The sequence below is a fragment of the Symphalangus syndactylus genome, chromosome 9, assembly GCF_028878055.3.
Source record: "Symphalangus syndactylus isolate Jambi chromosome 9, NHGRI_mSymSyn1-v2.1_pri, whole genome shotgun sequence".
Lineage (NCBI taxonomy): Eukaryota > Metazoa > Chordata > Mammalia > Primates > Hylobatidae > Symphalangus > Symphalangus syndactylus.
This window is the reverse complement of record NC_072431.2, coordinates 41395084-41422500: the sequence shown is the minus strand read 5'-3', so window position 1 is coordinate 41422500 and position 27417 is coordinate 41395084. Positions and strand designations below refer to the sequence as shown.

Sequence of the window (27417 nt, the reverse complement as noted above, 5' to 3'; positions counted from 1 at the left end):
AATCATCATTTTGTAAACCTATCCACACATCAGTGGTCTGGCCAAAAAGATTCATAGTAATGAAAGCTGAAAAACAGGAATACATTATCTAATTTAATACTGTAGAAAGCATTTGGGTAATCACTAGATCCTATTTATAGCTATGATTATATTTAAATGCCAGCAAAACATAATTATGAATCATTTATAGGAACTTGTTACTTTATCCTTGTTAAGGTAATGCAGTTTTTTTCACTTTTGTTTTAGTTTAAATTGACAGAAATTAGCTGGATAACATGAGATTTCATCATATCATTAACAAAACAATTTCCAGAGTTCATTAATTACCTTTCTAAACAAAAGAGGATTTATCTGCTATATTTAAACTAAAGTATATAATTGTTTAAATATCAAATAAAAGCATGTAGGTAAATCTAAAGGGATCTAAAAATCATACCATGCAGTTACATGTAGATCATACCTTTTAGCCATTTTGAAATATAGGCCATAAATATGTCCTTATTCTTTCCACTGTTACTGGTGAGAGAAAAGGCTCCAAAACCCAGCAGTTTATAAGCAATGCAGTACACTAACTTTTACAGATATCATGAAATAAAACCTATGGGTCAAACTGAAAACTTGTGTATCATCAGCAACACAGTATTTTAAATGTTGATTTGGGAATGTTAGTATAGGTGGGGGGATATTTTAATAAATACTTGAATAAAAATGGTTATCTTGGCCTGGTTGGATCTTGAGTACTCTACCTTGCTCCACCTCACTTTCAATGGCGACCAGGGTCCCCCCTTCTTCAGCACAGAAATGTTGAGCATGCATCCAGTTCTTCCAACTGCTTGGGTCTTTGGGGATATTCAGCAAAAGGCACTATCAAAAAATGTCAAAACAAAACATTCATTTCTGTATTTTTCTAAGTGAATTAAAAATTTCCCAAAGACACTGAATATCAGCTTTGAAAATTCTTTATAATTTTCTTGGGCAGAAATAACTCATTTTTCTTTCATTTCCTCCAAAGGTGTTACAGTAAAACAAAGAGGAGCAGCTTTCAGGGTGAGTTAATGACTTGCCTGCATTTGCAGCAGGCAGGAACAGAAGCAGGGATGCGTTTTGTCATGTGAAATGTCAGAACAGTGCCTTCAGCACAATGAAAAGTAGTATTCTTCCTAAAAGGGAGCCACTCTGATTGCGAAGTTTACACTGGCACATTTAATCTAAAAAAAAAAAAAAACATTCTGGGGGTGGCAATGAACAGCTTAGTTCAATTTTATTTACAAACACACTTCCTTACTTTAAGTGAGAGAGAAATAATGGGGAGTCGAACACATCAGGTGTTTAAATTCACTAAATACTTGAGTCAGCCATTTGGTCACTAAGTCTATTGGGAAGAGCCAGAGAAGAAAAATAAATGATCCCAGTGGGACAGAAAGCAAGGGTATGACCAAAGAATCCTGGGAAGAAGTAGAAATGAAGGGGGAGGTTGGCCATCAATGTTAGAGGGAACACAAAAAAGATTGTGGAATTTGGCAATAAAAGTTGAGTGTTATGCAAGAGAGAATCATGTCTGCATCATGGCAGAAGTTTCTTTTCTTGTTTAATTTTTTTTGAGATGCAGTCTTGCTCTGTCACCCAGGCTGGAGTGCAGTGGTGAGATCTCGGCTCACTGCAACCTCTGCCTCCTGGGTCCAAGTGATTCTTCTGCCTCAGCCTCCTGAGTAACTGGGACTACAGGTGCGCACCACCATGCCTGGCTAATTTTTGTATTTTTAGTAGAGATAGGGTTTCGCCATGTTGGCCAGGATGGTCTTGATCTCTTGACCTTGTGATCCATCTGCCTTGGCCTCCCAAAGAGCTGGGATTACAGGTGTGAGCCACTGCGCCCTGCCACAGAGGTTTCTTTCTTATGGGATGGGATGAGAAATGGAATGATACACACTTGGCACGAGAGGCAGGGTTGAAGATAAGTTTGTTTGTTTTTCCCCGAAAGTTCGATGAAATTTAAGAATGTTGGTAGGACTAGATGGAGTTAGGTGAGAGGAAAAGATAGAAGAGAAAGGTTATAATGGATCAGGCAAAATTCCAGAGAGGTCAGGAGAAACTTTATGCAAAGGATGTTTCATCGGGAACTTGCTGGGGATTCTTCTCTCATATTCAATTCTCTTATCAATGAACACAGACAACCCTAGTCATTGATAGGTCAGATCCTAAGATCTTGCCACTACAGGATAATTCTAGGTTAGCGTGGAAACCTACACTTGAACAAGCATCCTTTCCTACCTTATTTTGGAATGATATCTGATATAGTTTGGATGTCTGTTCCCTCCAACTCTCATGTTGAAATGTAATTCCCAGGGTTGAAGGTGAGGCCTGGTGTATATTTTGATAATGCCTGCAGATATTTTTCATTGCTACAATTGGGGAGGGGATTGCTGTTGGCAACTAGTGGGTAGAGACAAGGATGCTGCTAACCATTTGCAAAGTACAGGTCAGGTCAGTCTTCCAAAAGAAAGAAGTATCCGACTCCAAATGTCAATAGTGTAAGGTAATTCTTTTTAAAACTCAGTCCTGATCATGTCACCCTTTAGTTTAAACCCTTCAGGAATTTTCCACTGCTCTTAGGATAAAAACCAGAAACGCTGAACTAGCTTGAAGTTGAGTTGCCAACTAAGAGAGAAAATACATTTTCAATTCTTCTGGTCCTTTTTGTCTTGTTTGCTTCACAAATAAACTGAATTGGCTTTCAAGGAGTTTAATTTTATAACAATTATCCTTTTATCTATTTCCTTTCATTTTGCCTCTTTCCTCTAATTACAAATTCTAAAGAGTGGCACATATTAATTATTGGGAAGTCTTATCATTTAATGTGAATTCACCTTGTGTTCAGACAGTTACACTAATGAACCATTCATAAATACCAATGAACCTCATTGGTTCAGTTAGCTCAATAAATCTCTCCAGAAAAACACCTCCTCTGCTTCCTCTACGTTTGCCTCAGTCAGGATTTACTAGCTTGACTACGGAAGTGTGGCCTCCCATTACCACGACTTCATTGTTTCTAAAAATATAACATATTTACTAACACACTCCGAAATTGTGTCATTAATAATTAAGGCAAAGCAGCAAGATGAAGTACAGCATCCTTAATTTAAAATTGTTTACTTACTAATTTGCAAAATGTGATCAAGTTTAATGCATCTCTGATTATTACTGTGAATTAATGGGGTCCTACTGTATTCTAAATGGGTTTTCAATATAAAATTCTTTTTTTGTCTCAAAATCATTTCTAGCTCAATATTTGAAAATGAAATTCAGTTCTCTCCAAACCTGGCCCTTTCCCAGTGTTCCTACTCACAGTGAATGGCACGGTCAGCATGCACTTATACACATATAATAAGCCTGAAGCCTCAGAGGCATCCTTACCTTCCCACTCCATCTCCCCAATAGCTATACCATTTGGACATCTCATTTCCCAAAAAGCCCCCTCACCCATCCCCCTTTCCCACTGCCTCATGGTCTCTGCCACCACCATCTTAGCCCAACCTACTAATCTCTTGCCTGCACTACAGCAATAGCTTCCTAACTGCCCTTACCTTTCTCACCCTTGCCCTTCTCCCATATATCCTTGGCACTACATCTAGAGTAACTTTTTAAAATTTGGTCCTGGTCATGTCCTTCTTTAGTTTTAAACCTGTCAAGGGTTTCCCACTGCTCTCAGGATAGAGGCCAGAAGTCCAACACGGTATCACCCTTTCCACTTCTTTTGTCTCACCTTCGGCCACTCTAGTTCTCTATGTTTCCTTTAGTTTCTTTTTTTTTTTTTTTTTTTTGAGACGGAGTCTCGCTCTGTCGCCCACGCTGGAGTGCAGTGGCACGATCTCGGCTCACTGCAAGTTTCTTAAATGTCATACTCCCACCTTGCTGCAGGACATTAGCACATGTGTCTCCCCCTATTTTTAATGTTCTCTGCCTTTCTGACCACTTCAGTCAGGTCCTCTGGCTATACACTTTTCTAGAACCACATAACTTTCCTTCATTACATACACCACAGTTTTAAATTACACAGCCATTTTCCTGATCGATTTACTAACGTTTGTTCTCCCTCTAGTGTGTAAGCGCCAAAAGAGAAGGGGCTGTGTCTGTTTTTCCTCACCACTGAATTCCTGACATCCAGATAGTAAATGAATGAATGAATAAAGTTCTCCAATTTGAATAAATTCCAAAAAGAGGTGAGAGTATTTTTAAGAAAAAAACATGTTATGCACAAAATCAAACATTGACTAATCCCAAACTAGATGGTGCAAAGCAGCCATTACCACTCAATCCAGGTCTTGAATAAAAATATGTAAGTAGAAGCACAAGAGTTAATCACACACACACACACTTAGAATTTCTTCCTCCCACAGATCTGCTGGGATAGGTATCTTAGATGACTCATTCTTCCTGGGTAAACCCCTGGTCAAACCTCTCTTACATTGTCAAACACAGAGAAGACTATTTGTGAGACATTGGAAAAGATGCTTAATTTCTGTGTATCTCAGTTTTAAAAACTCCAAAAGGTGTTTGTCAACAAAGTGGGATTTTTTCCTTAGAAATAATCAATAAGAATTAGTCCTAGGAAATTCACAAACAATAAGCAAAGTTTAATGGGACATAATGTATTGAAACTCATTTCAGAATTGTGAAGTAAAGAAGGTCCATCATTGTTATCTCCCAGTTTTCCTTCTGTAGCTTTATTTGTTAATAGGGAAAAACCATCCCACTCCTCTCAGCTATCAACTCTCCTATTAGCAGTTTTTCTAATAATCTGATAAACTCACTTCTTTCAAGGTGTAGATGACAGGTGAGGCAATCTCAAAAATATTTCCCTTTTAAAAATAAAGGAAAGTGTTGAGACAAAGGAGAGAAACTCCAGTGGTGGAATTTTAGGCATTAATGTGCAGGAGAAGGCACTGTGGGTGGGAAGACATGCATGGTGACTCTGACATTGTGCCAGGTGAATTGCCACCTACTCATGAAGCCTGCTGTGATGATATCCTTTGTAATCAAATTATCCTAATGCCTTGAAGAAAGAGTTGTGGAACTATGACTGTTGAATTTCTGGGCAAATATTGGCCGCACATTAGAATAACTGAGGGAGCTTTAAAAAAATATGGATGCCTGGATCCCATGCAGATCAGCTAAATCAGAATCTTCAGGACGTCTCCTGCACCTTGATGTTTTTAAAAAGCTCACCTGCTGATTCTAAATATTTGACCAGGGCTGAAAACTACTGATCTAGCTGTTAGTTATCAATAATTTTTTTTTATAACTCTGAGCTACGTGAGGGTGTTTTAATCATGCCCCAGGGCTAGCTTCAGAAGGCGCTTCCCCTCCCTGCCATTCTCATGCATATATTTATGCCCCTCTCTATTCCCTTCATGGGAAGCATTCACCTGCTCTTTTGCCCTGGGTCTGCTCCACCATCACTGCCACCATTCCCATAGATACACACTCTCTACGTGTGCACAGGAGGACACATGGGATGGAGCTGAACTGTGTGGGTAAAAATCAAGTTTAGGGGAAGGATAATAGCAAAAGGCTGAACCAGAAACAACTATTCCAGGTTTCTAAGAATTATTTATCAAATGCTAAGGATTTGACTTGTCATTAATTTCCTTAAAATATCCTCTTTTAATCCTAGAAGAAAACCTGGGCAATACCATTCAGGACATAGGTATGGGCAAAGACTTCATGCCTAAAACACCAAAAGCAATGGCAACAAAAGCCGAAATAGACAAATGGGATATAATTAAACTAAAGAGCTTCTGCACAGCAAAAGAAACTACCATCAGAGTGAACAGGCAACCTACAGAATGGGAGAAAATTTTTGCAATCTATCCGTCTGGCAAAGGGCTAATATCCAGAATCTACAAAGAGCTTAAACAAATTTACAAGAAGAAAACAAACAACTCCATCAAAAAGTGGGCAAAGGAGATGAACAGACACTTCTCAAAAGAAGACATTATGCAGCCAACAGACACATGAAAAAATACTCATCATCACTTGTCATTAGAGAAATGCAAATCAAAACCACAACGAGATACCATGTCACACCAGTTAGAATGGCCATCATTAAAAAGTCAGGAAACAACAGGTGCTGGAGAGGATGTGGAGAAATAGGAACACTTTTACACTGTTGGTGGGAGTGTAAATTAGTTCAACTTTTGTGAAAGACAGTGTGGTGATTCCTCAAGGATCTAGAACTAAAAATACCACTTGACCCAGCAATCCCATTACTGGGTATGTACCCAAAGGATTATAAATCATGCTGCTATAAAGACACATGCACACTTATGTTTATTGCAGCACTATTCACAATAGCAAAGACTTGGAACCAACCCAAATGTCCACCAATGATAGACTGGATAAAGAAAATGTGGCACATAAACACCGTGGAATACTATGCAGCCATAAAAAAGGATGAGTTCATGTCCTTTGCAGGGACATGGATGAAGCTGGAAAATATCATTCTCAGCTAACTAATACAGGAACAGAAAACCAAACACCATGTGTTCTCACTCATAAGTGGGAGCTGAACAACGAGAGCACATGGACATAAGGAGGGGAACATCACACACTGGGGCTTGTCGAGGGGTGGGGGCCTAGGAGAGGGATAACATTAGGAGCAATACCTAATGTAGATGACATGTTGATGGGTGCAGCAAACCACCATGGCACGTGTATATCTATGTAACAAAATTGCATGTTCTACATATGTAGCCCAGAACTTAAAGTATAAAACAAATCCTCTTTTACACATGAAAGGAGGCATGATTTCGTAACTAGAACAGTTGTGTTCATGCTTTTGGGTTGTTCACTATCTGTACCAGAAATGTGATTTGGAGATTAGCTAGGCATTCCTTTATGCCTGTTCCCTAGAGACCATGCCAGGATACATTTGTTCTAACAGTTGTGAAAAACTAATTGTCACATACTGGAGTGAATTCAAAATGGACCAACAACCTAAATATAAATGCTAAAACCATAAAGCTCTTAGACAAACACACAGGAGCAAATCTTCATTACCTTGGATTTGGCAGTGAATTCTTAAGTATGATACCAAAAGCACAAGTGACAAAACAAAAAGTAGACAATTGGGCTTCATCAAAATTAAAAACTTTTGTGCATCGAAGGACATTATCAAGAAAGTTAAAAGACAACCTACAGAATGATGGAAAATATTTATAAATCATATATTGGATGGGGTTTAATATTTAGAATATATAAGGAATTTCTATGACTCAACAATAAAAAGGCAAATGATCCAATTTAAAAATGGACAAAGGACTTTAATAGACATTCTTCCAAAGAAGGTAAACAAAGGGCTAACAAGCACATGAAAAGATGCTCAACTTCATCAGATAAGAGAGAAATGCAAATCAAAATCACAATGAAATAATATCTAACGTGCTCTAGGATGGCTATATAATAGCCAGAGTTGGCAAAGATGTGGAGAAATTGAAACCCTCACACACGGCTAGCAGGATGGTAAAAAGGTTTGGTCGCTGTGGAAGAACATTTGTCAGTTCCTCAAAAAGCTAACTACTGAGTTACCATATGACCCAGCAATTCTATTCGTAGGTATACATTCAAAAGAATACAAAATAGGGACTCAAACAGAGACTTACACACCAATGTTCATTGAAGCATTATTCACAATAGCCAAAAGGTGAAAACAACTCAAGTGCCCACCAACAGATGAATGAATAAACAAAATGTGCAATATTCGCACACACACACACACACACACACACACACACAAGCCCGTGCCACACAGGAATATTATTCAGCCACAAGCAGGAATGAAATTTTGAGATATGCTAAAACACAAATGAACCTTGAAAACATCATGTGAATAGGCCAGACACAAGGACAAATATTGTATGAGTTTGCTAATATGAAATACCTAGAATAGGCACATTCATAGAGATAGAGAATAGATTAGAGGTTACCAGGGGATGGAGAACAGGAAGTTAGTGCTTAATGGTTATAGAGTTTCTGTTTGGGATAGTGAGAATGTTTTGGAAATAGAGATGATGGTTGTATAACATTATGCATGTAATTAATGCCATTGAATTGTACACTCAATAATGGTTAAAATGGCAAATGTTATGTTACATTATTTATGACCATAAAGATGCTTTAAAAAACTAATTGCCAAAGGTTTTAATAAAAGACTTAGTAATACTCAGTGTCTTATTGAATATTAGCTACAAGTTTCTCATACTGAAATGTGAAAATAATTTATACCTGGTAGAAAGATTTTATAGTTTGAGAAAACAGGAAGTATACAGAAAGTATCAATGATTAAAAAATAGTGTACCTCATTACTATAGTGAAGTTTTAGAATACAATTACACTATTCTGGAAAATATCTCACAGTGCCACTGAGCTCATTGTGTCATGGGGCTAAGCTGACACGGCAACTCTTTTTTTTTAAAAAAAATATTATTAAAGACTTCATTTTTTTAAAAAGCAGTTTTAGGTTCACAGCAAAGTTAAGAGGAAGGTACAACTTTGGGAGGCGGGCGGATCACCTGAGGTCAGGAGTTCGAGACCAGCCTGGCATGGTGAAACCCCGTTTGTACTAAACCCCGTTTGTACTAAACCCCGTTTGTACTGAAACCCCGTTTGTACTAAAAATACGAAAATTAGTGGGGTGTGGTGGCAGGCACCTGTAACCCCAGCTACTTGGGAGGCTGAGGCAGGAGAATCACTTGAACCCGGGAGATGAAGGTTGCAGTGAGGGGAGATCATGCCACTGCACTCCAGCCTGGGTGACAGACTGAGAGTCCGGCTCAAAAAAAATAAAAAAAATAAAAAAATAAAAGAAGTTACAGAGATTTCCCACCTGATCCACACATACACAGCCTCCCCCATTATCAGTATGCCCCATCTTCACAGAAAGGTACATCTGTTACAATCAATGAACCTGCATTAACACATCATAACCACCCAAAGTCCATAGTTTACATTATGGTTCACTCTTTGTGTTGTACATTCTATGAATTTGTACAAATGTCTAATGACATGCATCCACCATTGTGGTATCATACAGAGAATTTTCACTGCCCTAAGAATCTTCCACAACTTCATCCTTCCCTCCCTGCAACACCTGGCAACCACTGATCTTTTTACTGTCTCTCCAGTTTTGTCTTTTCCAGAATGTCATACAGTTGGAATCATACAGTATTGTAGGCTTTTCAGATTGGCTTCTTTCACTTAGAAATAAGAATTTAAGTTTCCTCCATGTGTTTTAAAGGCTTGATAGCTAATTTCTTTTTAGCACTGAGTAATATTCCATTGTGTGGTTGTACCAGTTTATTTATTCACCTACTAGGGACATCTTGATTGCTTCCAAGTTTTGGCAATTAAGAATAAAGATGTCACAAATATCCATGGACAGGTTTTTATGTGTACATAAGTTTTCAACTCCTTTGGGTAAATACCAAGGAGTGTGATTGCTGGATCAAATGGTAAAAGTATGTTTAGTTTTGTAAGAAACTGCCAAACTGTCTTCCACAGTGGCCGTACCATTCTGCATTCCCACCAGGAGTCAATGAGAGCTCCTGTTGTTCGGCTTCCTTGCCAGCATGTAGTGTTGTCAGTGCTCTGGATTTGGGCCATTCTAGTAGCTGTGCAGTGGCAAATCACTCATTGTTGTTTTAATTTGCATTTCTGGAGTGGCAGTCCTTAAGTGCCAATGTGAAGTGGCAGGCATAGGAAAGGGGCAAGACCACCAGACTCAGGGTCAGAAAAAGTGCATCTTGGCCTAATGCTTATTCACTGTGAAGTTTCAGAAAAGTCACACAATTTTGTTAGCATCTGTCTTTTCATATGTAAAATGAGGATAGTAATTCTATATATTTTTAAAATTCAGTGATATAAGAAATACACATAAAATCAATTAGCTAAGAGGGGAAGTAACTCAAATGTCCACCAATGGATGAATGGATAAACAAAATGTAGTATATTCATACAATGGAATATTGTCCAACCGTCAAAAGGAAGTCCTGTCACATGCCAGTGTGGATGAACCTTGAGGACATTATGCTAAGTGAAATAAGCCAGTCACAAAAAGGCAAATACTGTCTGACTCCACTTACATGAGGTATCTAAAGTAGGCAAATTCAAAGACACAGAAAGTAGAACAGTAGTTGCCAAGGGGCTCAGGGTAGGAAGAACAGGGAGTCATTTAATGGGTAGAGTTTCAGTTTTGCAAGATGGAAAAGGTCTGGAGATTTGTTGAATGACAGTGAGTATGTAATACTTAACACTAGTAAACAGTAAACAAAAATGGTTAGAATGGTAAATTCTATATTGTGTGTGTTTACCAGATATTAAAAAAATTTAAAAGTCAGTGCCAAATATCTGGTGGGTACTCAACGAATGTGTGAAAAATCCAAGTGGCCTCATTTCTCAAATTAACAATGGGAGGAAGATCACAAAGGAGAGAAAGCCCTGCCAATATAACTGAACACTTAGATTAAAAATTGGCTGTCCACGATTGAAGAGGAATTTCATATTAGCATATGAAATGATGGCACAGTTTGGGTTTTTTAATTTTCTAAGAGTTAAACAATTATAATTTGGGATGTATTTTAATTACTTCCACCTAAGGCCTATAAAGTTATTTTATTATAAAATATGAAGAGTGGAGGGAAAGTCTAGGCCTTAATTGAAGGCAGCATCAGAAATAATAAATCTGGTTTAAAATATCCCCACTGGCAATTTTTTTCTTAATTCAAATCTGCATGGAAGCACCAGCTTTATGAGGCTCAAGATGACGTTGACCAAGCTAAGCTATTAGTCCCTCAATTCACTAGTAGGCAGAGCTCTATGCTGGCTCCAGGCAGGGAAAACACAAGAGGAGGAGATGGAATCTGAGTCCTCTGAAATTTACAGCTTATTTGGGAGCAGAACCTAGACACACAGGCATGCAGGCACATACATACACTGTGCGCACACACGCACGCACATGAGCACAGACACACATGCATATGCACACATACATGCATACACACATATGTCACACCTAATGAAACATTCATACTGCACAATAAATGACTATGTCAATAGTAAAACTGAGTATAGAAATGAAGGGCAGTGTCCAGGCTGTTTTTGACAAAAATCTTTTGTTCCAAAAGATTTGTTACTAAATGGAAAACTCAAATTTCTTGAAAATTGTGACAAAAAAATTCCAGGTCCTATGGATAACTCACAGGTTTTAAAAGCCACTTCCACTTTTTGAAAACTTTCCAAAATTAGTGTCTACAAAAGAGAAACGAAGGCAACTTTTGAAAAACAAGCTTACCTTAGAGTTAAAATATAGCCATCCTTTGGGACACGTTCCTTGTTGTTTTGGTGTATCTTTCTTTTTCTCTATGAGCCAAACCTTTTTTCGCTTACAGATACTAGGCATAGAAACTGAACACTCTTCACTACCCCAGAGTCCTGGAGGAGAAAATGGGTTAGAAATGGCTTGGGAACAATGGCGATTCTTTGAAGGCATTCTCTGTTGATCACTATTTTTATGACTGCTATGGTTTTTCATAATTTATTTTTTAAAATCTAGAAACTGAACTAAACTGCTGATCATAGATTTCTCTAGGAACAACAGCTAACTGTGGGCAAGGGGCCAAATCGGTAATTTTAATTTAAGAATGTAGAAATTTTGCAATTTAAAAAAAATCTAAATAAATACTGCAATTTGAATCATAGAACTGATTAAAATCTTAAGAATATTTGACTTGTGTAGCAAAAGAATACTTTGTAGGGTAACGATTTCATTTTAAAACCTTCAACTTCAATGTACAGAGAGGAAAAAGATTCTAAAACAGTAGATAATTTCTACTTTATAATTCTTTAGAAAATATAATAATTTAGAAAAATTAACTCAAGAACTTCCAAGAAAATAGCATTTCTTAATACTGACCCTTAAATAAAACAGACTCACATATAGATGTGTCTTCAGTAAGATATATCCTCAAATCCTTAGCCTCCGACAAACGAACTGCTTTTTTTTTTTTTTAATTTAGAAGAGCTATATTTTCAGAATAAGGATTATAGAATGCATTTTATTGGCATCCAAGTCATAAATTCCAGAACAGGGCAGAATGCATGCCAATTGCAAGGGCAGGCTCAGTTTTCTAGATCAGGAATATGAGCCCAAAAGATGCTGGCATTTTGAAGGAGGGGCTGGAATGCTATTTTCAATGCAGATTAGCTGCTATTCTCCCAGACTCTCAAAACAGTCCTTTCTGTAGGCTGTTGTGACACCTGCTGGTAAAAGCAAGCTGATTAACCACACGGATTTTCCTTTCCTAACTCTCTGCAGAGGCCTTCACACCCAAAATTATTTTCCAAGTTTATCCCTCTCCTGGCCTGGGGCACAGGTTAGTTATGAATCTGTTAGAGTAACGGGTATCGTTATCTTTTATTGGTTAGAGAGAAGGCGAATGAGTGGACAATCAACCTAACTACACTGCACTGATGAAGAGAATTTAAAAAACCAATCTTCAACCTAAATGTGTTTCTAAATCCAACTTGCAAACAGTTGCCATTCGAAAGGAAGCAGCAATTGATGACAGGTATTAAAAGAAAAAAAGAATACTGACTTGAATCAAAACATTTATTAAATAGGAGAATGGAAGTAAATTTCACAGAGGTTAAAGTTCTGGCCCATTATAAATTGGATATAGGAATAGATTTTTTTTTAAAGTGCTTCCATTGAAATATCATAGAGAAAAGCATTTGTCAGGCATATTTTTTTAACAGTTTCATTGGGCCCATTTCTGGTGCTGGTTTGATTTATGAGGAAGGACTTATTCAGATGTAAATTATTTCCGAGAACATGAATACATGGATTGAACAGAAAAAATGGCCATCCTTAAGCCTTATGGCAGACAAAACTGAACACATCAACTGAAAAGAGAAATAAACAGAAACTTCTCATGGAAATGATGCAAGGAAAAGACTTTAAGCCTCCTGAAAATTATTAGTTTGTATTATGAACCCAAAAATGGGTAAGTAAAGTAACCTGTTATAGAAGAAATAAAGCCACATCTCTGGCTCTGATTATTCACAGTTCTTTCTCTTCCTGTGTCCCAGTTCTGGTATATCACTGGTGTTCCATCTCTCCAGCTGTGGGAACATTAAAAATGTTAAGGTCTTCTCTCATTCTGCATGTCCAGTCTCCAACATCATTCTTAGAGTTCTAAGGTAGGGATTGAAGATATAATATTCTATTAAATTAAAAAAATACTTATATGTAGCATAGTGCCTATATTTAACAATATTGTATCATATACTTAAAATTTTTCTAAGGGGGTAGATTTTTTTTGAGATGGAGTCTTGCCCTGTCACCTAGGCTGAGTGCAGTGGCACGATCTTGGTTCACGGCAGCCTCTGCCTCTCGGGTTCAAGCGATTCTCCTGCCTTAGCCCCCGCCCCAAGTAGCTGGGTCTACAGGTGCGCACCACCATGCCCAGCTAATTTTTGTATTTTTAGTAGAGACAGGGTTTCTCCATGTTGGCCAGGCTGGTCTCGAACTCCTGACCTAAGGCGATCCGCCCTCCTCGGCCTCCCAAAGTACTGGGATTACAGGCATGAACCACCGCGCCCAGCTAAGAGGGTAGATTTTATGTTAAGTGTTCTCATCACAAAAATGAATGAATTAGTGAATAAATAAATAAATGAATAGAGCAGGAAAGAAAGCTTTTGGAGGTGATGGATATGTTTATGGCTAGATCGTCGGGATGGTTTCATAAGTGTATTCTTTAAAAAACACTCATGTCTTTGGTTAGAGAAGTGAAAATTTATAAGTTGAAGATAATGTTTGAAGGGTATTCAACAAATTGATCACTAAAATCGAATCTAATCATTCTGCAAATAAAACCTGTCAAACAAAATTAAATGCAAATGAATCTAGGTTCATACCGAAATTCATAATTGGCTCTTTCTTCTTGAAGTCCAATCCACCAACTTGCACCATACTTTGATAGCTATTAAAAGAAAGAAAAAAAAAGTCAGCATTTATTCTACTTGTTTTCCTTTTTCATTATTAAGAGTAATGGGGTTGCTGCTAATAGCTTTCTATTCTTCAGTATTTTACCCAATTATCTAAGGAAGAGTATATTAAGGTCTAGGGTCTTGAGAAAACCTGAAACTTCATTATTCTAAAATATTCCCTCCTCATTATGAAGAAAAACTGGAATCAAACATGGAAAATAATTTTAGTTTCATACAACCTGAAAAGTAATGTTTCTAACTCTCTAAGAAGGTTTTAAAGAGTAATATTAGAAAATGAATTCATTTTCTGACAAAAAATTATTGGCTTATCCTCTCAGTGATTTACCCTCTTGGTGATTTATAATTCATTGCATATGTCACATGTATTTGAAAATCAATTCAAGGTATCAAGGCATCATTAGTATAAAGATACTGATTTTAGGTATTAGTCTGATTGTTAAGCTTTAAGCAGTATAAGCTTTCCTTCCCATTCAAATAGACACAGTATAGGACAAAAGAATACTACAGAATGCCCAGTGTTTGACAGCTAGAAAATTACCCTTTTGATGAGTTCATGTCCTTTGCAGGGACATGGATGAAGCTGGAAACCATCATTCTCAGCAAACTAACACACGAACAGAAAACCAAACACCGCATGTTCTCAGTCATAAGTGGGGGAGTTGAACAATGAGAACACATGGACACAGGGAGGGGAACATCACACACTGAGGCCTGTCGGGGGGTGGGGGGCTGGGGGAGGGATAGCATTAGGAGAAATACCTAATGTAGATGACAGGTTGATGGGTGCAGCAAACCACCATGGCACATGTATACCTATGTAACAAACCTGCACGTTCTGCACATGTATCCCAGAACTTAAAGTATAATAATAAAAAAAGGAACCAGATTTATATGTGTCAACATGGACACATTTCAAAATATGTACTTTTTAATATAAAATTAAACTGTATAACAAAAAATGGAAATTTTAGTAGATTATAAATTCTATGTTAACAGAGTGATACAGTTATCACCAATAAAAAACCCCACTTAATCTAAGATTGTATTAGTAATGTCGTAGTGTTCAGAATAAAGGTAGTAAAAATTAGTAAGGAAATAAAAGACTTGAACAACAACAAAAATAAAATTATCCTTTTACATTTTATTAATTTTACACCACTATTAATCACTTGGATCTAAGTACAATAAAGTATAAAATTAAAGCACCATGTGTATGCACGTGCACACACACACACACACACATTAGGGCAGATGTACTGACTTACGACCCAGGAAATTTAAAGTCTCTCTTTAACTATAAAAGAGGAAGAGGCAGTAAGGGTTTTTCTAAGACCTGTAAATCAGTATACTTAATGGGGGTGTGTGTGTGTGTTGTGTGTTGAACTGTAACTTAATTTTTATGTGCTAAAATCCTGTTAATTTGAAGGCATTATATATTTAAATTTGTACTCTCATTTCTTCTATAAAGACTTCGGAAGAAATTTTAAGATATATTATTTTTCCATAGGAATTTCAGCTCTCCACACAACAGAACCCAATAGCCCTCTAACAATCTAATTTATAAACAGGTACTTTTATTCTATAAACAGCATAGCTGTTTGTCTTATCAGCAATTTGAGAATAATGCAAGATGGAACAACTGTAATTTTGGATCCCTGAGGTGTTGTTTCGTGGACATGTTCTTACAGACTGAATTCAGATTCCCATTGTCAGACTTTGGAATGGGTCCACTGAGACAGGCTGTGAACTCAGTGGGGGAACTACAACAATTTCATTCAATCTAAAGAGGTTTCATGTGCCACAGGACTGGAAATCATGGCCTGGATTGTTCACTGCCCCAATTAAGGACCTCTAAAGAGAAATTATAACTGCTGCATCCTAAGTGGCATATTTATTACCACCTCAATTATGGCATGGTAACCTCCACATGGCACATCACAACCTGTTGTGATATGGCACAGAACTGAACTTCACAGGAGATGCTAGAAGATACCCAGAATGGAACATCCAATGTGAAAATGGATGTTGGAAATTTTAGCTTAGGAAGCCCACAACAATAGAAGACTTATTAATATGTGTTTGCATAAAGAAATGTGATAGAGAAGTAAGCTCAGGGCATAAAAAATGTCATATGAACATGCATTTTACAATAGCAACTATGTTTTGGTATATACAAACAGCCATTATAGTTAGCATCATATGGAAACAGCATTTACCAAAAACAAACAAACAAAATCCCACAGTGACAGTCAATACATTAATCCATAAAGCAATATAAGGAAGAACAACCTGTCATCTTTTAAAATGTTCCCATCAAGAATGACAAAATGATATTTTGGAGAAGGACTAATAGATTTGATATGTATTTTAAGAAGCATTTAGAAATAAAAATTTAATAATAATGGTAAATTGCCATTTCAAAATGACAATACTGCATAACAGTGTAAAAATGTCAGACAAGCGGACTAATTAGCTAGCAGTTTGTGTCAAACAACTCCTGAAGTGCTTGCAGCTTTTTTTTCAGCATTAATGTGATTGTCAAGATGGCTCAAAAAATAAATTCACTCTGATCATGCTTTATGGTCTTCTGTTACTCAAAGAGTGGGAGAGAAAATATTGACATTCTTTTTCCAAGATGGGAACATTTTATTAAAATTTTTATTTGCTTCAGATTTTTAAAACTGTATCTAGCTTGCTTGTTCATAATTAATTTTTTTGACACTGCAACTAAATGTTATTTTTGTTTTCAACAATTCTAATGACTGCTCTTCTTAGGGGAGCTACACAAAGCACATACGTAATTTCAAAAATGTTTAATTACTTATTTGTACTCTTCCTACATTTATAAGATAAATGTGAGACAGAAGTGAGTGGAATGACCTCTACACATCTTGCTCCTCATCTTGGAATGAGGTAACTTCTGGATTGACCCATTCCAGTAGGATGTTCTTAGGCATGGGGTTTCTTTCTTACAAAATGTGAACATCACTATCACCACCACCAACAATAAGTGCCCAAGGTAGGCACAAATTATGCAGAAATAAGAATTTCTTGGAAAGTAACAGCTCTCTTCTTTCTAATTTGATATCCTTTCCCCTTGGACCCTGCTATAGACTAAATGTTTGTGTCCCCCTGAAATTTACATTGTTGAAATCCTAACTCTCAAGGTGATATATTAAAAGGCAGGTGGCAGGTGATAAGGTCAAGAGGGGGGTGAGGGTGTCTCATGAATGGGATTAGCGTCCTTAAAAGGGGACCTTGGAGAGCTCCTTTGCCCCTTCCACTATGTAAGGATACATATGAACCAGGAAGTGGGCATTCACCAGACATCAAATCTGCCAATGCCTAGATCTTGAGTTTCCAGCCTCCAGAACTGTGAGCAATAATTTTCTGTTGTTTGTAAGCTGTGTAGTCTATAGTGTTTTGTTACAGCAGCCTGAAAAGACTAGGACAGTCCCCTGGCCCTGTTCTCAGTATTCAAATCCCACACCTTCCCATAATTTTCTTTTGTAGCACAGTGGGGAGTTTAGTCAGCACCTTACCCATGAAACTGATGGGGCATTCTACATCAACATGGTCATAGGCCAGGTGACAATTTTGCCATATAAGTCACCATAAAGTTTGTCTGATTTGAGATCAGAACCCTCAACTAGATCATGGCAGTGGCTATGACGACTCAAACTGCTCAGCCTGTGGGATTTCGCCCTTCCCTTCTATGGGAGGCATTAACTCTGCCATCCCCACTGGCTTCCCAACTTCCAAAGATTAGGAGATGAATTAAGAGGAAAGGTGAAGACAGAAGATCTACAGAAGTTCCCAGCAGAGCTAAGCTCTGTTGGAAAGATCAAAGAAGCCCTTCATTGTTCATGTCTGAGATAAAGCTGGCAGCCATGTTTTGGGGAGGATTTTGGAACTAGCATTTTGATGTAATGAAGACATTGTGCTCTTACATGCCCTGACACTGCTGTTCCACTGTCACAGGCAGCACTGTGTAGGGTTTTTAAATGACTGGATAAGTAAGATGGCCTGGGTTTCTTTCCAAATTCCACCACTTAGCTGCTGTGTAACCAAGTTGCTTAACCACTTTGAAGTCTTAGCCTCCTCATTTGTAAAAATGTACTAATAATAGACTTCCCAAAAAGGGTTCTTGGGAAGATTACATTTTAGTACTCATCATAGTACCTGAAACGGTTATGGTAAGTATGGCCAAATATCAGCTTTTTTTTGGTTGTATACTTTGCATGCCTATGGATTAGTTTTCAGCCATTCATCTGGTTTCTTGTTATTGCCCTCTGAGGTGAGGAGTATGGTGTCTGGCTAAAGAAATGTGTATTTTCCGACATCATGGTATAGAGTTGAACATGCTCATATTGAACATTATGGTTTTGGCTTGAGTGTTCCATTTGTAAGAGTGGAAGGGTGACAAAATAGTGTACAAATTTATGATGGGGAACATTCCACATCTAGTGGTTGTTCTGCCACTGAGTGTCTGTGGGACCACGTGATTGTCATCTAACTTCTCTTTTTCTCGGCACGTGATTGTCATCTAACTTCTCTTTTCCTTGGCTTCTCCATCAGAATGTAGCAGCAGTCCTGACCTGCTTGTACCTCATGGGCTGTATGTGCAACAGACAGGATACAGAGACAGTAAATCCCCATGAACTGTGAGGAAAGACATTTCGTTCTCAAGGCTAGGATGCTTTTAATATAGGGCTTCATTTTGTAGTCAACTTACAAAGATATAAAAAGATGATAGAGCTAGAAAGGATTCCTGAAGATCATGAAATATGATTAAATTACAGGAAAAGAAAATGGCTTTTCCTTGCTTTCAAAGCTTCCAAGGGAAAGTTTAGAGTGAGGATTTCCCGCCTTCATGCCCCCATTGTAATTTGTACTTTCTGTGCCCTTTCTATTTACTACATCATATCACTTCCAGCTTCTTTATTTTTTAAATTTATGTTTTAAAAATTGACAAATAAAATTGTATGTATTTATTGTATACAACACGATGTTTTAAAGTATATATATCCAGCCTTTTTAAAAACAGAGACTGTATCTCATATATTTTTGCATCTTTGACAAATATCCCAGTGCCTGGCACATACTTGATAATGAATGCTTATTGAAGGAACACACTGAAAAGTACACTATTCTTTGCCAGTTTATTTTATTATTTAATAGGTCTTGCATGTTTCTTTCTTACTAGCTTAGTTCTGCAAGGAATTAAGTAGCCTTTCTCTACCTTAAGTTGAAATAGAAAACTACTCCTTACTATTTTCTGTATATTAGTCTTTACAAACTTAAAAATAATGTACTCTTATAAGATTTGAAACCTTAAAACTGCCAGGCACCCCCTAGGTATTCCTCATCCCTCATTTGAGCTTAATTTTCCTTTGTGGCGTTTATCCACTTATTTTTTCTAATATATTATATAATCCTATTTACTAGTATTGATTATGGTTTTTCTTCCCAGACGAGAATATAAACTCCATGAAGATGGGAATTTGGGTCTGTTTTAATCACTGGTAAAACCCCAGTTCTACCAGTGATTAAATGATCGAATGAACCTCATGAAACAATCTCGACGTGCTCACCATTGTTGCTAACAAAGAATGAAGAGAAGGGAAATGACTGAGCAATACAGTAAACCTGTATCTCCATTATTTTCTCTTAATCTCTATAATAGAAAAAAAAAAACAATTCTCAAAAATCTATGGCTTTACTGAAATCTATGGCTTTTACTGAAGTTTAAATAAATATCTGAAGTCAAATCGAAAAAACTATCCCTCCCTCCTTCCCAAGGGCAAAAGAAGGCATTAAACTCTGAATTTTTCATGGTGAGTTATGTTCAAGTACCGCTTTTATTTTGCTGTGGATGAATTCTTGCTCATGTGCAGAATGAATTGTGAGAAGATCACTGTGCAGCCAGCTACAGACAAACTCAAAGTTCAACCATTCTGAGGCAAAGGTATGAAAAAGGTATTCTGCATCCTGATAAAAGAGCCAGGGTACATCTGAAAGAAAAAGAAACAGTGAAAATAATGCTGAAATGATAAATAGGTATGCTAGGATTGACCCCAAATTTGTGATTTGGTCACTCAGCATTAAAAATAATTGTACACACACACAACACACACACACACATGAATCTGAACACACACACAGACACATATGCACATAAATAGATATATAACTTGCTTTTTTTCTTTGGTCTATCTCTTACAAGATACCTTCACTAGCATTAAAAGGTCGGGGATAGATACATATTCTAAAATCGCATGTCACGAAAATGACTGACGATACTAGTCCTTAATCATATTAAATGACTACATTTATTAATTATTAATTTGAACAAATTAGCTCTAGGTTGACACAAGAAAAGAGAGGCTCGATTTGAGAAATGTAACAACACATTAATGGTATATAGTAGCACTTATATGGTATATATTAATAATTAGAAATTCAAGAGCTGCCAGAGTCGTTCTTACCGTACTGGTACCAGAATGGAATCTTGGGTTTCACATCTGCAAAGTGAAAGCAAATCACTTTGACTGATCTTGCTTCTCAAGTGCATTGTCTGTGAATTACTTCAGCTCTAAACACACTATTTTGTGCTTCATCTTTTAAAACATCACTTTAAAACAGGTACATTGTGCTGTTTGGAATATGTGGTGAGTTCTCACACTTGAAGAGGAAGCTCCAGAGAGGCTTCTGATTAAAGAAGGAAGGACATGAGCACTTGCTGAGGCCACTGTGTGCCACACGCTGTCCTAGGTGCTTCCACTTACTCATTGTACAAGTAATTCCATTTGCTCTGTAATGCCAAAGTGACATTTTTCCCAGACTATACTTGCACTATAAATATTCTGCAATATTAGCTGGTTACCTTAGTTCCCAATGAACTAACTTGGCATCCTGCATTGGTGTCGCCTTTTCTCATTTCCTATAGAAACATTTTTTGCTAAAATAGTGTAATTTGGTTTATCATGCAGATTGTTGATACTGTGGTTTGGGGTGTTTAAATTGGGAAAGTACTAGAGATTATTAGAAATCAAACATATAGCAAAGATCTTATTACTATTTTTACCTCTTGGGATTTTGCATATCCATTCACGTTTGGAACCACAGTGTAAGGGCAAAAATGTTTTGTTTGCCTTATAAACAGCACAGTTTCTTGCATCTTCTCCAAAATAATTATTGTCTAAAAACGAAGAGACAACCTGCAGCAGATGAAGTTCATTATTCCTTAATGATGATACCCCCACAAAGTTTCAAAAGATCAAAAAGGGCATCTCTGTACATAAGCATTATAGGCTTCTCCAGGAAGCTTCAGAAATGTCTAGATGTCATTCTAGTTGAAGGTTGTTTCACATTTGTGAAGAACAAGCTAATCAATGTTTAGCATTTTTTTCTTAAAGATGCTTTTTTTAAAAAAAAAAAAAAAAAAAGGCCAGGCACAGTGGCTTACGCCTGTAATCTCTGCACTTTGGGAGGCCGAGGTGGGCAGATAACAAGCTTAGGAGATTGAGACCATCCTGGCTAACATGGTGAAACCCCGTCTCTACTAAAAATACAAAACCAAAAAATTAGCTGGGCATGGTGGCGGGTGCCTGTAGTCCCAGCTACTCGGGAGAATGGCGTGAACCCAGGAAGTGGAGCTTGCAGTGAGCCAAGATCACACCACTGCACTCCAGCCTGGGAGACAGAGTGAGACTCCGTCTCAAAAAAAAAAAAAGGTACGTTATTCCTTTCTCCAGAAGGAACAAATCAAACGCAAGCTTTGGTCTGAATTTGCACATTTTTCTAACTGGGAAAATTTTCTAGCCTTGGAATCCTGGGTAAACTTAGGGACTCAGGGGTGTGCCAGATCTTGGTATTAACTTTGATTTTGATTACTTTGAACATATGCTAAATTTTTTGTCTCTAATAACTAAATTCTAAGCCATAGCTAGCTTTAATCAGGAATATATCAGGTCACTTTCCATGAGTGACCACATAACTCATATAATTCACATTACAGGGGTATTAAAGAATCAACCTTCTCAATTATGTAATGACTACCTCACAGAAGAATGAATGGACCACAAGTAAAATTGGGGTAAAAATTTGGGGAAAAAAAGGATGTTTTAAAATCCTTTATATTCCTCCTCAAACATGTACACTGTCATGTAATAATTCATCTATCTTAAATATATATAGCCTCAGGTTCAGAAAATGGTGTGATTTGAATTCATTTTGTCCAGCAGATATTGGTGAGAAGCTCGGCCACTGCTTTGTGGCCTTATCTAATTTATTCTGACCCAGATTATCTGTTCCTCTCCTATTACTAATGAATTTGTTATACTAAAACAAAAGAAAGTGTTCTCAACCTCTGTGTATCACATTTTCAAGTGCTATATTGACTTGAACCACCCAGCTGTCCCATGTAGTGGCTGCCATTTATGGGGCAAGTTGACCCTGCTGTGCCTTTTCTGTTTTCTGAGCCTTGGTTTCTTTATCAGCAAAATAGATTAGTGGGGCTGAATGACTTTTAAAATCTCTTCCTACTCTCTTCTATAAACCTCTTCCTTGACACAAATTTGAACACCATCTTGGTATGGGGCTTTCTTTATTGTTCTTTACTACTTCAAAGTTTGGCTACTGACATTTTGCCAACCATTGAGATATTATAACATTGTGACTTTGGAGTCAGACAACCTGTGTGCAAATCCTGGCTCTCCCATATATTATTTTAGGCAAACCACTTAATCATTCTAATACCCATGGCACTGAGTTATTGTAAGGATGAAATGAGATCATGTAGGAGTGCATTCAGCTCAGCGCTTAGAACAGTATAAGGACTCAATAAACAGCAGTTGCATTAAATTCTCACTGCAGGCGCTTAGGAGTCGCCCCATTTCACAGGTGAAAGTGAATAATGTGATTTTTCATGTGCCGTAGGATGGATCCCACTTCAATCTAGGATACTACTTCAGTTTTTTCCCTGTCATTTTGAGAAAAATGTGAGAATTACCCATTGCAACTGAAAAAAAATGCAATAGTGAGTTCTCTGTGTCCTTCATAGAGGTTTGCAAGTATGGGAATAAATGAAAAGCAAGACTTTTTTTTTCCTTCTGGAACAACTTGCTCTAGAAGGTGATAATTCTAAAACTTGCATTACTGTCCTTTCAGAGTGAGATAAATGAAAAATCATTCTCCAAAATAATCTTCATTTCATTATGACATGGACAAGGTTCCCATACTCAGACAATCAGGTGCTATGCAGGATAGGGAGGTATAGGGTAAAGGGAGTCTTGTGTTATTTTAAAGAATAGCTGCTTCTCTGCCAGAGAGACTCTTCATATGGGAGATGGTTTGGGAGGACTTTTTGGAGGTTTTTTATTCTTTTTCAGGATGGTTTGGGGAGACATTTTGGAGGTTTTTGATACTTTTTCAGGCTGAAATTGTACAATGGCCTCAGAACAATGTGGCTAGCAAAGATTTCCCAGGACCTTGCCAACTAATTCTCCTGGTACCAAGGTCTGGTGCAGTTTTGTCATGGGAGCTCTGGCCATCATTTCTAGGTTCTCTTGGTTGGTTTACCAAGTGGTTCCAGGCCCACTTGTTTTGAATCCATCCCTTTTCTCCAGTTTGAAAAGACTTACAGGAGTTCTATCAGACCACTCCCATGAGCCAGCATTCAGTGGGTTTCTTTTATTAAATCCAATCCAGAACTGCCTTTCTTCTGTCCTGTGAAGAGAAGAAACAAAAGCTTTGCTTTTCCCATCAAATTTACAGCATTATGTGAAAGGTTCAAAAAATATTTTAAAATATTTATGTATGCAGGAAACAGCTGATGCTGCTGGCAGGACTGATCAAGTCAACAAGCACTGAACATTTTAAATGTGCAAAACCCTGTGCTGTGACATGAACTGAGAGAAGAATAAGCCTCACATTCTATGTCTCTTGGTTTGTGTGGTTTGCTCACAGGTGATATATAGTTGGGGAAAAGTCAGCTTTTATTGAGAACATGAGTTTCTCATCAGGAATAGCAAAGCCTTTCAGTCAGGACAAGAACACATGAAAAGAAAATTGGTAAGAAACTTTGGAACATCTCTAGCCAAGAGGACATTTCACTACTTTACTGTGTGTTTGCTACTTCACTATACTATTTATTCTACTTTACTATGCTTTGATTTGTTGTTCTTTTATTAAACGTTCATGTATTCTCTGAAAGTCAACCACCAACATCTTCATTGAATAAAAGGTACACAGTAGGTTTTGGGTTTTTTTCAGATATCAACATAAATAATTCTAAAGCCAGTCACCCTGAGCCATGGTACATTAACTTCAGTCATCACCATTGGTTTAGACTTGGTGAGAAGCTCCACGGAGAATCACCTTCCCTTCTATGAGGCAGAGTACAAACGTGTCCACAGAGTACTCAATAAATCGAGTAATAAAGCCTAACTGTGCAATGAACCATCTCACTAAGATAATTTTCTGAGAATAATTTTGAAGAATCAAAGATGTAAAATATTCAGATGTCAGGACAGATACTTTATTTTCCTTCGTGCAGAGAAGGAAGCCTATTCGGAAGAACTCCTTCTCAGATATGTCAGCTACTCTGCCTGGATGACACAAATTAAATTCAAATTCAGCTTAGAAATCCAAGAGATCACTGGTGCCTGGTTGGTCATTGTCATGATGATACCTTACATTTAAGGCTGGGAGAAGGTGAGAATGGCCACCTTCAGTTTAAGCCAAGCACATTAATCTCCATGGCATAGGCTGAAAATCCATGTCACTCTCCCGGTGTTGTGACCTTTTTCTTTCCTCACTGAATTCAGAGTTCTATGTCTTTCCTGCTATATATTGGCTCCTGGAAGATGAAATGGTATTTACTTTCTCTTCATCCAGTTTCCTGAAATTGTATAATATTTAATAAACACACACGTATGTGCATACGTGTGTGTGTGTGTGTGTGTCTGAGTAATAAAATAGAAATAGAAAAGCAGTGCCATAGGAAGGAAAAGCAGCATACCTGCTATACCTGCTATGAGATCTGGTATGTTTGCTATAATTAAGCATCAGATTTGACTGAAATCTCTGGTAGTCTGGGAATAAAGTGAAACATACACAGTTATTGATAATTTTTTTTTTGAGACAGGATCACACTGTCGCCCAGGCTGGAGTATAGTGGCACAATCTTGGCTCACTGCAACCTCCCCTTCCCGGGCTCAAATGATACTCCCACCTCAGTCTCCTGAGTAGCTGGGACTACAGATGTGTGCCACTATACCTGGCTAATTTTTTTTGTATTTTTTGGTAGAGATGGGGTTTCACTATGTTGCCCAGGCTGTTCTCTAACTGCTGGGCTCAAGCAATCTGCCTTGGCCTCTCGAAGTGCTGGGATTACAGGTGTGGCTCACTGCGCCCAGTCAAGAATTTTTAAATATTTTCTTTAAAGACGGTTCTCGTTCTATTGCCCAGGCTGGAGTGCAGTGGCACAATCGTACCTCACTGTAACTTCGAACTAGGTTTTGCTGGGACTACAGGTGTGGCCACCACACCCAGCTAATTTTGAAAAATTTTTTGTAGCAACTGAGTCTCACTATGCTGCCTAGGCTGATCTTGAATTCCTGGCCTTAAGTGTTCCTCCCACCTTGGTGTCCCAAAGTGCTGTGACCCACTGTGCCTGGCTCATATTATACGACTTTTGTGACCAGATATTGAAGATCCATGATTTAGCTTGGGACTAAATTCTGCTAGACATTTCAAGCATGAGAACTTATATAAACAGAAATGACAGTGACATTTGATCTTAAAGCAAACTGGGAAGCAGTGTGTGTGTGGTTGTCATATGGCAAACCTCACTAAAATGCAAGGGCAGAATATGCAAATATGTTTTAAAGGAAGCTAAAGTAATGAAGCAAAATGTAACTTTGAACAATGGAGACTATCACCTATCCCTTGGATTTGTGGCCTCACACCTGGCTGATAATCCAATTAGCCAGGAAGCTTCTTAAACTTTTCTTCAGACTCAGAGAGTCTGACTCAGCAGCTCTGGTGTGAGGCCAGAAAGCTCTGTATTAAAAGGTGTCCCGACCAAGTGTGGTGAGCAGCCAGGTTCCTGAGTCATGGCCTCACGTCAGCATTTCCCCTAGGGACTAGCAGTTCTGTGGGATGTCAGTAAGTGTTCTTAAAAAAGGGATTTGTGCTTCCTTCTAGAACCCTTTACAATGCTGATGTACATGGCAAATCTCCAAGATTGTACATCGTTTTGCAAACATATTTGACCATAAAATCTCCTTCCTTCCCTGCAGAATGCTGCACAAGACTCACATGGAGAGATGTCAAAAGCTCCCAGCTTTAAGGTCATTGTTGTAGATGTGGAAGATGAATAATTTGATAGATGTTGCATGTTAATCTTTTTATGGGAATGTCCTACAAGGAAACTTGTGGGAAAGGCCAGAATTTTCCCGAAAAAATAGTACGGGATTTTTCTCTGGGATTCAGGCCAGTGTTTCATTGAGACTCTAGATTTCTAGAGCTTGAAGCACAGTACCTATTATTATAGTTGTTTTCATTAAATAAATATACAGAGTCATGGAGGTGTGCTGATCACAACATCCTCAGAGGCAGGATTTTGTCTGTCATGTCTATTGAATTATCCAACCAGCTATGCATGTAACTGTGCCCCTTCCACAGAAGATACTCTCACAATGCAGGCTGACTGACAGGAACATTCCAAAGTGAGAGGCCAAAGTCGGGGGTCGGGGGCTCACAGGAAGGAGAGAAGATGACTGTCTTCAAATATTTGAAAATAGAGTAGATTTGATCTGTATTTGCTCTAGCTCAAACTGAGGGGAGGCAGATTTCTGGCTTATTAGAAAACTGCTCTTTGAAACTAGCCTTCTGCAATGGAATGGGTTTTCTCCCAAATAAGAAGCATTCTGAAACTGGAAGGAATTATGCAGACAGCGGATGACCACGGTATGTGGTGAGAGGTAGCACAACACCGTTTAGAGTTCTTCCAATTTAAGCTTGAGTTTCTAACTCCACTGAATTCAAGGTTCTGTAAACTTGCAAGATGGATACAGATAGGGGAAAGCTTGTTTCCTCAAATGAAAACTTAGGAGGTTGGGTTGGAATTTAAAAAAAAAATTACTGGGACTCTTTTTTTTTTCCTCAAACAAAATCTTACATAGGCCCCAATCATATACAAAGTAATTAGCAGTGGAGCTGGTCGGAGCCACTCTGGTGAGGCGTGGAAGGAACTAGGAGCTCTGCCTACATGGGCCTCTCATACTCCTGGGGTTCCATGATTCTTGGGATCCTTCCACAACACTTTGAAAACCACTGGGGTAGATA

At 37.9% G+C, this 27417-nt stretch overlaps 1 protein-coding gene and 1 long non-coding RNA gene across 5 annotated transcripts in view; one reads left to right on the top strand and one right to left on the bottom strand.

Moving 5' to 3' along the window:
- The window catches only part of LOC129489443 (uncharacterized), a 32737-nt gene extending 24517 nt beyond the window's left edge, over positions 1-8220 (top strand). For all 3 annotated transcript variants that reach the window (XR_008659987.2, XR_010113672.1, XR_010113671.1), the window contains 3 exons: positions 1013-1047; positions 4100-4220; positions 5675-8220. This is a non-coding gene — a long non-coding RNA (uncharacterized lncRNA). The remainder of the gene's footprint in view (positions 1-1012; positions 1048-4099; positions 4221-5674) is intronic.
- The window catches only part of PLA2R1 (phospholipase A2 receptor 1), a 118677-nt gene that overhangs the window by 15821 nt on the left and 75439 nt on the right, over positions 1-27417 (bottom strand). For both annotated transcript variants that reach the window (XM_055291987.2, XM_063609478.1), the window contains exons 14-22: positions 23709-23793; positions 21152-21284; positions 20553-20588; positions 19921-20078; positions 13972-14036; positions 13073-13176; positions 11348-11487; positions 747-864; positions 1-66 (exon numbers count right to left, since the gene is read on the bottom strand). The exon at positions 1-66 is cut by the window's left edge and continues 65 nt beyond it. In XM_055291987.2, coding sequence (XP_055147962.1) covers positions 1-66; positions 747-864; positions 11348-11487; positions 13073-13176; positions 13972-14036; positions 19921-20078; positions 20553-20588; positions 21152-21284; positions 23709-23793 — 905 coding nt within the window. The remainder of the gene's footprint in view (positions 67-746; positions 865-11347; positions 11488-13072; positions 13177-13971; positions 14037-19920; positions 20079-20552; positions 20589-21151; positions 21285-23708; positions 23794-27417) is intronic.